This window comes from Papilio xuthus, unplaced genomic scaffold, assembly GCF_000836235.2.
Source record: "Papilio xuthus unplaced genomic scaffold, Pxut_1.1 DF827714.1, whole genome shotgun sequence".
Taxonomy (NCBI): domain Eukaryota; kingdom Metazoa; phylum Arthropoda; class Insecta; order Lepidoptera; family Papilionidae; genus Papilio; species Papilio xuthus.
The window spans coordinates 304,689-317,358 of NW_013530935.1; the positions used below are offsets into that span (position 1 = coordinate 304,689).

The 12,670-nt window shown below is 33.2% G+C and overlaps 1 protein-coding gene across 1 annotated transcript in view; it reads right to left on the minus strand.

Moving 5' to 3' along the window:
- Positions 1–12,435: 12,435 nt before the first annotated feature.
- Positions 12,436–12,670, minus strand: part of adp (WD and tetratricopeptide repeats 1) — a 5,517-nt gene continuing 5,282 nt past the window's right edge. Inside the window, exon 13 of the mRNA XM_013310356.1 lies at positions 12,436–12,449. Coding sequence (XP_013165810.1) covers positions 12,436–12,449 — 14 coding nt within the window. The remainder of the gene's footprint in view (positions 12,450–12,670) is intronic.

Consider the following 12,670-nt stretch of genomic DNA (forward strand, 5'->3'; position numbering starts at 1 on the left):
CAAACATTCCTTAAAGGCAAAGCTATTGATATAAAAAAATGTTGTTCGTTTCCTTTGACTGTATCATAAAAATAAAAGCAATAACATTGTATAGAGTAAACTATTCCAACACAGCTGTAAGACAGACCAATAAAAAGCCCCCTTCGTTCCCTAAACGGCAGTATAGCATGCGGGTTACAGGGCACAGGGCCGTTACGATAATTTGTCCAAGTCGGGACGCTCGGACCCTACCTGGAGAGGTCAACGGTGACCTTAGACAGGTTTTTAAGTTTCTTGTAGTGACGTGACATCACGTGTGACATTTATCAGTTATCGATATAAATTGTCATTTGAATTAAAAAATTGTTATCGTTAGACGGTAAAATATCTAAAATAAAATTGAATGTTTTAAACACAACATATTCCTATTAACTATGATTATATTTTTTAAAATTAAAGTTATCGTTAGCTCCAAAAAGGTTTTGCGAGTAACCTAAGTCTAAAATTATTTACATTTAATTCAATTCTCATCTTGAATTAATTATATTATATTAATTTAATTATTAACAAGCTATAATGTTTAAGCTAGAATATCTTTTTTGATTGATGGCACCACTGATATATATTAAAGAAGACTATTCTAAATAATAACTGTCGATATTATATCACTAAGACATCCCTAGCAGTCCGAATACGCTTACTTGACTTTTGACGGGAAAGTCTCCGCAAGCCACAAGACATCCCGACATCTCGACATCCCGACACGCCACACCCGACCCAACACAAACAACACCAACCTATTCTATTATTTAACACGATACTAACGGCATATACTAAAAATAAATAACCCATAAAAATTACCAAACTTGATGTATTCGATATCATATTAGACATTAGCTGACGCCCGCGACTCCGTCCGCGCGGATGTATAAAAAAAACTTAATTACTAGTCAGACTATGTTCTACATCTATGTCCATATGCCCGTTCTGTAAATATTATAAGGTGAAACGAAACATCCATACATCCAAACAATCGTATTTATAATATTAGTAAAATTATTTAACTTGTTTAAAAGCTTTGTTAATGTAAGAATTGAACCTTTAAGCTTACAAAAAAGCCTTTTGGTTATCTTAAAAAGTTTCTTCATGATGTATCTGTAGGGCGTGTGTCAGTATTTGTTATCATATATATATTGAACATGTCACTATTGATTTCGGTTGAGACGTGTTTATCTCAGACACATTAATAAGGCACATCTGATAGAGGACATCACCACAGTAAACTATCCCTTTTTATCCTATCCAAATCCTTGGTAATTTAAAAACCACCCACAAAACTACAAATTTGTTTTTTTTTTTATTTTTATGTTGCCAGCTATAAATATTAAAAAAATAATATATATTTTCAACACAAATCCACACGTAAAATAACGTTAAGTGCCTTAATTTAAATGATCTTTTAATTGGCAATAAGTTTTCGTAAATTTTTCAAGGAATTTCATGTTTTGTTACTGTAAGCAATGATTTTAATTTATATAACACAACTAAAGGTTCAAATAAATTTAGCCCTCTTCCTGATCAAAATTGAACCAATAGACTCTTTTATCTACAAAGTTATAAGCCGTCCTTTTTCAAGATACGTTTGTCTAAAAAGTAACAATTCATAGTTTTAAAAAGATAAGGGCATTAAAAGACGTCGCCTCGGCCATGAATAGGGATGTGCCCTTTTGTAAACCGGTAACTTGAATGGAATCCACAGCGGTACTAGGGAGGGGACGGAGCGACCCAGTTAATATGGAGGATCAAGTATTATATCGAAAAGATATTTCTTAAAAAAAATACAAAAATCTAGAACTAATATTACATTAACACGTGAAGAGAAAACTTTGTAGCCCTTTTTAATGAAATTGTGCAAATTGATGAGTGTGTTTGACATCGTTAAAATTAAGATATAAAATGCATAAATTTATTTTTATTTAAAAATTATGGTTAAATAACCGATTTATATAGTCACTTACTAATATTATGAATGCAATAGTTTATATGTACGGATGTATGGATGATTGATGGATGTTCGTAAAGTACATATGTCCAGAAGGGCTCAACGGATCTCTATGAAATTTGACATAATTAAAACTTAGCCTGCAAGAACACAGGCTATATATATTTGTTTTTAATTCCGCGAGTATGGAGTCGCGATCGACAGTTACACTAATAATTTCATATCATAATAAATGATAGTACCTGATTCTAACAAGATCCAAAATGGAATTTTGATATTTAATCTAAAATATTCGAATAAAATAAAGTTACTAATGAATTGATACATTTAATAAATACAACAATGTTGTCTTATAAAAGTATTTTACACTAAAAATAGAAACACTAGGTCCGCCACTGGCAGGGAGCGAGCCGGGGTTGGTTTTTGTCGATACAAATACAAAAAGACACTAAAGCCAACCCGTTTGCATCAGAACAAAGCGCCCTCTATATCACACGGACGATAAACTTAGATCTAGCAACCTGTACTAAGTGGCGAATATAAAATATAGAACTTAAGAGTATATAATTACAGATTAAACGCATACGACAATATTGTTTTGTGCTATGTTTTATCAGGAATCATTTTTTTTTAGTTTTCGTTAAAAAATACGTTATGTGTGCCTTTTCCAATTTCCATTTGATCTAAATCAAAATAATTACGTTATATCTGTTTTGAAAAAGGCTTGCATAAGTTTGTTTGAGAATTATTCTGGACAATAAATAAAATTAATTTTATATTTCGATTAATAACGTTGACACTATTGCATTTAGACTTACAATTCTTTGTTTATAATTGCTTAAACAAATTAACATCTCTACGTAGTTTTGGTGTGTAGTTCCTGCGTGTGATGCACTCGCGAGGTCTCCCCGCGCCCCCTGCGGACGCACGCATCACTTACCACGCCCGCGTCAAGTGCCGGCAGGTGCGTACATGTCACCGGCAAAGCGTGAACTCCGCCCCTTTGTCATATTCCCGAAACGACTCAACGTTCATCTGGTCGTAGTAGTAGTATAGTGTCAGTAATCTTCGTTGTTTAAGCTGTTCGTTTGCTACCTTTGTTATAAAAAAAATTGCATTTCAAACAAATTCTTGATAAAATTACAATGACAACTTCTAAAAGTGGTACTTCATTTGCAGTTGCCTTGTCATCAGTTCTCTCCAGTATGCGATATAATATTGACTGTTAAATGACAATCAATAAAATGTTACCTTTACAAAGAGTCGTAATATAATTAATATAGTATTAATATAATTAAAAATATAAAACGTCACTCTATGAATGAATTTAATCTATAAGCAACTTGCAGTCCTTACCATTTTTTCACGACTTGCAGGTGACATGGAGACCGCGTTACGATGTGCAGCCTGCACCATACCCGTATACTATATTACGGCCTGTTGTAAAGTTTATACAATTTAATTTATTTTGGAAGGTTTCGGAAATAAAAAAATGTGTAACATCAAATTTCTTCATAATTCATGTTTTGTCTCATTAACAAATCGTTAGTTATTGTTGAGAGCTTTTAAACTCTTCAATATTTATCATAATTATTAGTGGAAGATATCATTGATTGTGCATTGACCTTTGATATTATCATAGTTCGCATGAAAAAATTTAGATATATAGATGAATTTCAATAATTCCATCTTCTCACTCTATCAAATATTTCCTGAATCATGGAGATAATTAAACATATCAGAACTTTATATTGCATGCAGATGACTTATTAAACAAAACGGCAAATGCATTTCCTGAGAATTGATTACCAGTACAATGTTACTTTAACGTATCAAATTCCGCAAAGTCTCGCCCCCTCGCCCCCTGGCGGTGGGAACGCGAAACAATCGTGGGAGAGTGCACACCACGCACTATCATAATCTAGTACCCATTAAAATAATACCTTGATGCTACCGTATGTTATGTACGCAATTACCAGCTCTATCTTGATAGCAGTAAAGTTTGTTTTAGCTTTCCCTTGTAGTTTTGCATATTTTCCCATTATTCCTAATGTCATAAAACACAAACGCTAGGCATTCCCGCTCTTTTTTTTCCAAGTGAAAAGATACAAATTTAATTTGTTCGACTTGACAACAATAAAAGTAATCCAAATATAAGATAAGCAATCTAACCAGACTGTTTAAACTAAAAATTGTTCCAAGCAGACCGAATTTTAACTAAAACAGGTAGCCGAATCGAATTCTCTAAATACTCGACGCATATCTCTCTTATATACAAAAAACTGTGGACCGTATGTTTGCTTTCTTAGCCGATGCACTTGTCAAAAAGCAAATAGTACACAAAAGACTTCGGAAAGTAAAAGAACAAAAATATAGAAATGTTGAAACAAAGGAGCCGATGCGAGGGAGGCATGGAAATGAGTTGGTCGAGTGTGCGATGTCACTAGGGCTGCCACCTCCGATTCAGATAGTACAGCCGAGGACATTTATTTCCTAACCATATCTGTAAAATGACGCTCACAATGCAGGCATGTCACATCACACATGCACGTGCTGAAAAGCGATATAATGACAGTGTACGATAATTGTAAAGGGAGGTGATTTTAATTCTTCTTCTTAGGGTCAGAGTGGGGGTGAGAAAAATGACGGCTTCTTTTTCTTTTTCAGCAAAAAAGTTAATGGTTGACAAGTATCACTGTTTGTTTTTTGCTGCCAGTATTCCGGTCTACGTTAGGTTAGGACTAGAAGAGTTAGCAGCCCTAGGGCCGTGTGCGGTGTGAGACCGAATCATTAAGTATTCAGCACACGACGACAGTCGGTAATAGGTCCCACAGCGCGGTCCTTCACTATACACTGTTATCCTTTTCATATGCTACATCATATTTAAAATTATTAATATATAATAAATAATACAGTTATTTTTAAACAAATATTTAGGAAATTCTATAATGAAAAGTTACATTAGAGTTCTCAGTAGTCCACAGATGAGCGTAATAATGCTATTTCATAAAATATTCTTGGATGAAGAAAGTCTTCATAAATTAAAATACCCTAGCTCTACACATTGCATCATTTAATTCTTAATTAGCTTTAAATGTTAACATGACTACGTTAATACAGCTAAACACCGACACTCAATTAAATAATTCAATAGGGGAGAGGACAAAAAAGACAAAAGCACACGTGAAAGCTTTAGTAAAAAGGCCCGCCATGTCATCCCTGGATGCGTCTGAGCAAACGCTGCGCGCGACTGCGCCCGCGCCGGCCCCCTATTGGCGGAGCTCTGCTTGCAGGAACGGGATAGATGCATTTTCTCCTGCAACAGAACGGGATAGAACGATGGTCGGATGCGAGGGTTCCCGATCGTTGACTCCGTCCAAGGCCATGGACAAGTAACCTTTTTTTGTCATCGTAATGTCGGTAACGAGAAATGACCTTCAGCACTTTCTTTTGAGGTCATCTGACGTCAGTGGACGCATTACTCTTAAATCAATTTATATCAGCGTTCATTGCTGTTGCAATTTTAAAGCGCTACAGTTGTGCTGTCTGAAAATAAGCACTTCAATTTCTGCTGTCGTTTACATCAAGCAGAAAATGAAATACGACTCAATTTTCTAGTAATATCTGTTATCTTCTTTTACTATCAGATTGAGTGAAGGTGAATGATTACAAAGCGTCTCCCTTGGTGTAGATTTGGGCGTCAGTAAGGGCCTGCAGCCTTCTAAAGCAGGCACTAAACTCGCAGTGTGACAGTTTCCCTTGCTCATGGTTAGTTTAGTGACAGGAATACATTTTAAAAGTTGCGTAAAGAGTGCGTGCGGTTGATAAGGAAGCGTTGACCTTAAAGATTATGTGTGTACTCGTTATCGCGTCAAAATAAACATGGGGGTAGAAAAAATTATCTCCAGCGAGGTCGCGGTGTGGCGGCTGTTTACATTGCCTTTGGGATAGGTTAGGGAACGTTACTCAGAATCATAAAACACATTTGGAATGTTTTATGATGCAACGCTGTTCTGTTTTGGACATGTTTTCCGGTGGTTTTCTTTGGTCTATTTCTGTGTTTTTTTTGGCTTAGAACTATATTTATATCATTGTTTATTCTGCAAAAGATGCCTGTATCGTCCCATCCGATGAAAAGAGTTGCATCTCTTATTTATCTTAATAAAGAACGTTTCGTTCGACATTTAATTTCATAAGTGTCTTTTGCTATGGAAAAATTTAAATTGTATCTAAGGTCCTCATATTTCTTAACGTACGCTTAATAGCAACAACTTAATATTAAGTTAAAAAAATAATATCCTTAAGGGTTACCTAAGGGTTAACCTTAATATGGTAACTAAGTAATAAGTTAAAGTAAATAAGTGTTAAATGTACGTAAGTACATTGATCTGTTGGTTACACGGAAGCATTTGGAATGTTGGCTGGCGCAGGATATTTGAAATTGTAATAGGAGACTTTTAGTTAAATATTTACACACGTGCTCGCCCGCGGCGTCACTCGCCTCCCTGCGTTACTGAGCACCAAAGACAACTCACTACTTCGATTTTGAATACATCAAATAATACTAATACATGAAACATTCCTTGCTTGTATTATAAAATTCTGCATCTTCATACGTCAATGGAGATATAGAGCAAGCTAAGTTAACATAACTGTATTAATTTCCTTACTCTAAAGACCGTTCTTCCAGACCTTTTGTGTCCCGGAGGCCTAATTAAGTCCTCTTTCCCTTCCCACCTTTTTTCTTATAAGGAAAGGATGGGAAGTGGACTTTCCGGATAACAGGATGCATGGGAAGGGAAAATATTTTCTTTCTGTGCATCCTCTCCTCCGACGATTAAAGGTAGGCAACGCATATGCGATTGCGTATGTATATTGGCAACAGTCACTTCACTAATTCAGCGATTTCAGGTGGCCGCTCGCTCGTATGCCACCTTAAGATATAAAAAAAAACCTAAATTGACAACTTTAAAACATTTTAACGTTAGCCAATTATGCTATGATTTCCTATAATAAATTACTATATAAAAATTGTCGTAATACATGGATTACATTTTTATGAAGAAACTTTAAATTCTTTATTACGTTATCATGAAGAACTTTCTCAAATCACATAAATCATTGAATAAAACATAAAAACAAATGTAATTTAAATCCTATTAAAATAGAACTTTGAATAACAATAATTTGAAAATGCACTTTATGCATTATCAATAAGATTTATAATACGATGGAAGTGAATTGTCTGAAATCGCGTAGGTGCGCCTACGCAAGTGATCCTGATGATTCACTATGAGAAATTCATTGTAAAACACAACACAACGTGTTTATGGCACAATTGATGAGACAACATGTATTTTACACAATAGATCTACTAAAAGAAGACTCCTAACGCCATCTCTTGGTTACTAAGTCACGTAAAGTTTAGTTTTCTTCGCACTGGTCATAGATTAAAATAACCAATCATTTTTTTTATTTTAGAACTTTTTAAAGTAAATAGTATTGCTCTCTTCGAAATTAACTTGCTAACTTTATTTTCATTTTTTTTTCAGAATTGGCGTAAAGTGGAAACAGAGAAACACAACAGCAGCAGAACTAGCCAATCAAAAGTACTGCAATTTTCTACTTATAAGAAACTAGATTATTGCAAAAGGTACGATGTTAAGTAAGTTACAGGTTTGCACAGCAGTTTTAATTAAAGCTGTATGTATGTATAATTTAGTCTGTAATTATTTGCACAAAATTAAATCACAAAATATTTTCTTCATTTCACAATATTATAATTTCAACTTTAATTCAGTCAAAACAAAGTCATCGTATCTCTATTCATGTTCCAAACCTGGTCTTGCCATAATTATCAATGAATATTCAAATTTGAACCTTATGCTAACAGAATAAAACATATTTTTATATTCCAGAACGACGTTACACGGCGGCTAACATCGCATCTTTTTCGTTCCTTTTTTGAATTTGAAATTCTCAGCCGACATTCCCGCGCTCGATTCCATTGGGCGAGCGGGAATGTCAGAGCAGGATAGCAATATTCAATGAAAAAGCGAGCGGGAACGAGACGGAATGCAATGCGTTCAAGTTTGCAGGCATTCCGTTTTTCCGTGGGAGTTCAAAAATTTTAATTTGATGGGTTAGAGGACAAAACAGTATAGGCTGAAATGGTGTAGTTATATTTTACTAATTTGCTAATTTTCGATCCAATTTCGATGTTTCAGATATTTAAATTCATTGGAAGAATCGAGCAGAGCAACGTAGAGTTAAAAGCAACGTTTGAAGATAGTGTATCAAGTTTCAGAGGGAAACCGTAGTTCTAAAAATAGTTAATCCTGTTTTGAATCAAATAACATTCCTTACAATACGTGAGGAGTCCCGACACCAAAAGGAAATGTATTGACGACTTCCTAATTAACACCAATTGGTATTAAGGTGAAGACCAGTATAAGTTCTGCCACTTATAATAAAAATAATAGATTTATTAAGAAAAAAGAATATTATTTAAAAGAAATACGGTGTATTATTTAAAAGCAAGCGACAATAGCTTAATAGTTAAAAGTGCGGACGTCAGATCACATGGTCCTTGCTTCAAATCAGCTATTCGAACAAGAGAGTATCCAATGGATGGATTCCGTGAAAGAATGACTAAAATTATAATTAACTGACACCTTCGACTCTGTCCGTGTGGATTTAAAAATAAAACTTATTAAGTAGTCTATGTTATGTATTATTTATTCCAATTTTCAGTGAGATCTATGCTGCCCATTTATTCATCAAACATTCGCAGTAAGATAGAATTATTTGGAAGACGAAAACTGTGGCGCCAACCCATCTACGATTTAGGGATAAAGGGATATTTTGTATATCATACAATTTAACACTAGTATAAATTAATAGTTAACTACTGGAGAAGCAAGAAGTCAAGAAATTCTAGAAGAAAGAAGACGGACGTAACTGGGCCTGGTAACTCCACCACCGTTGGCGTGATGTCACACCGCCAACGGGGGCAGAGTTCCTTCTCCTAGTTGCGAGGCTCTACGCATTGCTAGAAGAGATGCAGAAGAATTACCCAAACATGAATTGACATTTGTTGTGTATAGAATCTTTGTAATAACAATGAAGTTAACTGCGATTCTTTAAGCGTAAAATGAATCGCAGTTAACTGAATATTTATAGATTTATTGTGACTATAACTTTAGTACTTTTCAAATATTGATAATTGTATTTGATTAAAATTATTTATTTAATAGTGTTGTATGAAATAAATAAAAGTTCAATTTTATTTCTAACCAATTTCATTTCCTTTCTATACGATTTTTTAATGCAAATCCCGAGTGAATTAATTATTATTTAAATTCCTTACTACCTTTTTCTTATATTATACTTAAACTATAACAATGGCCTTTCCCGATTGTTTAATGATCGGCACTAATTGTTGGTTTCTGCGACTAAAATCTTTGTATAAAAAAACGTCATTCTTCTATTTCATCATCATCATCAGCTCACTATACATCCCCACCGAGGGGCTCGGAGCCTACCCTAAGTTAGGGGTGATAAATATCTTCTTCTATTTAGAAGAAGGTATTTATCTTACACAAAACAATATGCTTTAAAGGCTTTTCTTTGAAATTCTATTTTGGGTTTCAGAAACCAACTATAATCCTATTTATTTTATTAGCAGACTAGCTTTTGCATAAGACTTTGTCCGCGGAATTAAAAAATAGGAACAAATAACTTTCGTTACTCGGTGATAGTGTAGTTTTCCCATAACAAACCAATTTTTATAATCAATCAAGTAGTTTTTGAGATTATTCGTAACTTTTTTTTTAACTTAACTTTTAATCTTTCCTATTTATATATCGATAAAGGATGATGACAGCACTTCGTTATATCAGGCATTTTGTTATCAGGATTTACTTATTTGCACATTTTTCCCTTTTTCAGGTGTTATTCATGAAATTTCCTCATAACTTAAAGCAGTGGTTCCCAAACTTATTTTGTCTACCACCCACTTTGAGAATAAATATTTTTTAGCGCCCCCATATTTAACTATAACTTCAAATTAAATTAATTAATTATTGTGACCTATATATGTATATTAACGGAGAATTCTAAAGGAAACTTTTACTATAACCCGCAACTTGAGACCTGCAGCGCCCACAAGGGGGCGTTATCGCACACTTTGGGAAAGGCTGATTTAGAGGATAAATAAAACAATGCTGGTATTAAATGATGAGAGCGTTTATTAACAATTTCAGTCAAATGTAGACACGATGCGGTTCCTCCATACATTCTGTTAAATAACAAAAAAAGCGGCAATTCTAAAAATACAAAAACCTCGTTTTACATTATAATTTATTTCTAGCGACGATTTAAATATATACATATACCTTATAAACCAAAACTATTGTATTATTTTTCACTTGTCTTCAAAAAGTATTATAAATCTATATACTATGGCGCTAACTCGTTCTGATATCTAATCGTGGGTTTCTAAGACCAAAGTCCCCATGTAAACATTGTTATTTCTGCTTTGTCAAAGGTAATTACATTGGGAATTATATAAACTGATATAAAAACGGCTAACTCACGTATATTTGTCCGGTGGCGGCGGGGGGATGACATGTTTTACAGAGAGTTTTTTTGTCTCAGAAACCAACGGTTAATTATCTAGTTATCTCACTTAAATTAATTAAACAGTACACAAATACGAATATTGACGTATTTTCTTAACGTATGGTTCTCATTTACTTTCTTCACATATTCAGGACATGAAATGTGTTAAAATTATTCATAACTGCCACAATCAAGTTAGCTATTTTAGAGCCCATTATACATTTTACTAAAACTATACTTAGGGTTGTTCTTAGTATCATTTAAGAACTCTGAGTGGCAATAAATATGTTTTGAAACAAAACTAACACATGTAGTGAATATTTCGGCAGTGGGGACGTAACTTTAAACATATTTAAGTGGTCAATAATTGTTTCGTTTACCTAAGTTTACCTTCAACAAGTATAACTAGGTTACTGTAGAGGTGTCTAATGACGTCACATCTTGTCCGGTTTATTTCTATATTAATATATTAAATCTAATCCATGGCAAAATAATATCAGTATTATAAAGAAGAAACCACTGGATAAAAGAGAAACCATTGTAAACCATTGTGTCGTCACAACGGACATACGAGATAAGCGAGAAACTCGGGTCAGAAAAAAAATATCGTGGTCCTTTGAACTCTCGTTTATCCAGGTTTGACTATATTTTTATTTAGATATAGATTTGTTTAGCTTTAGTTAATATTAGCTTTAGAAGTTAGTGTCTTTAATTAAAAAAGTAACCTTTGAAATTATATACAAATTTATTTCTTATTATATTAAAGAAATGTAATTAAATAAGTCTATGTTAAAGTAACATAAAATAATGTTTTAAATCTTTAAACAAAATTATATTAAAAAAAATAATAGTTTCTCGATCATTTGGAATTATTTTAAGAATGAAACTCACTCACTCACTCACTCTACTCACTGTGTAAATATATTCACTGTTGTTATGAAAGAGAAAGAAAGAGATATCTATATAAATTTAAATTTCAATGGAATCCTAAGTTTACGTAGGCTATTCTGATCCGAGTCTTGTTTAACTCAGCTTGATTTTCTATTTTGAGAACTATCGTATTGGAAATAAGGTTGATTTTCTATTACTATAAATACGCGAGGTATTTAATATTTTCGATATCCTAGAATCGAATATATCAAGTTCAAACTTACAATTCAGTGTTAGTTTACATATATTTATTTTAAACTTTCCACAAGAAAGTTACGAGTACATCTCAAAAACGGTCATTTGAAAATTAAATGATTAACGCTCCTACGTACACTAGCATAAGTCATCATTTTGCAATTTACCTACTGTTCTTTTTATTTAATTAACTTAATAAATACTAGTTGTGTAAATTTGAGAGAAATGTAAGAAAAAAAATCTAGATTTTGTTTGTCTATTGTCTGCTTAAGTTTGATGTTTTTTAGTAAAAGTTAAATTTTGTAAAATGTTTGCATTTCAAACGTACTATAGTTTACGTAGGATCATTTCGGTAGATTTCAGTGCAAATAAAGTCAGAATTATATACTAAAAATATGTTGTATATACAATGTTATATACTGAGTTAAATGACCGGCGTTCAGTCTTCAATATAAAATAAAACAAAATATCATCCATCTAGTACTTTCTTAACAAAATATTTTGATGACATAAAATAAATTGGCACCGTCATATTGGAGTTATAGAACAAAGTAAACTAGCTACAGAAATAATAGTCTCGGGAACACATTAAAATATATATTATGTTCTATATGTTATATATTGTATGTACAAGTGACGTGTCGTGACATGTCGTGACGTGTCGTGACATATCGTGACGTCACCGACAGCAACACGCGGCCCAGCACTCAAACACTCTTATCTGAAATTTAATACAATAAAGATATAGAAAGATATAAACGAGTTTGTCCAAATTCACAATCTGTGTACAACATAAACTAAACATAAACTAAAATAGGAATGTGAAGGAACGCCACAGACATCGAAAAAAATATAGATTATCTATAAAACAGATTTAAATATTTTTTAAACAGTACCTAATCATGTTTTTTATCTACTTTTATAACGCATTGTATGTGCAAA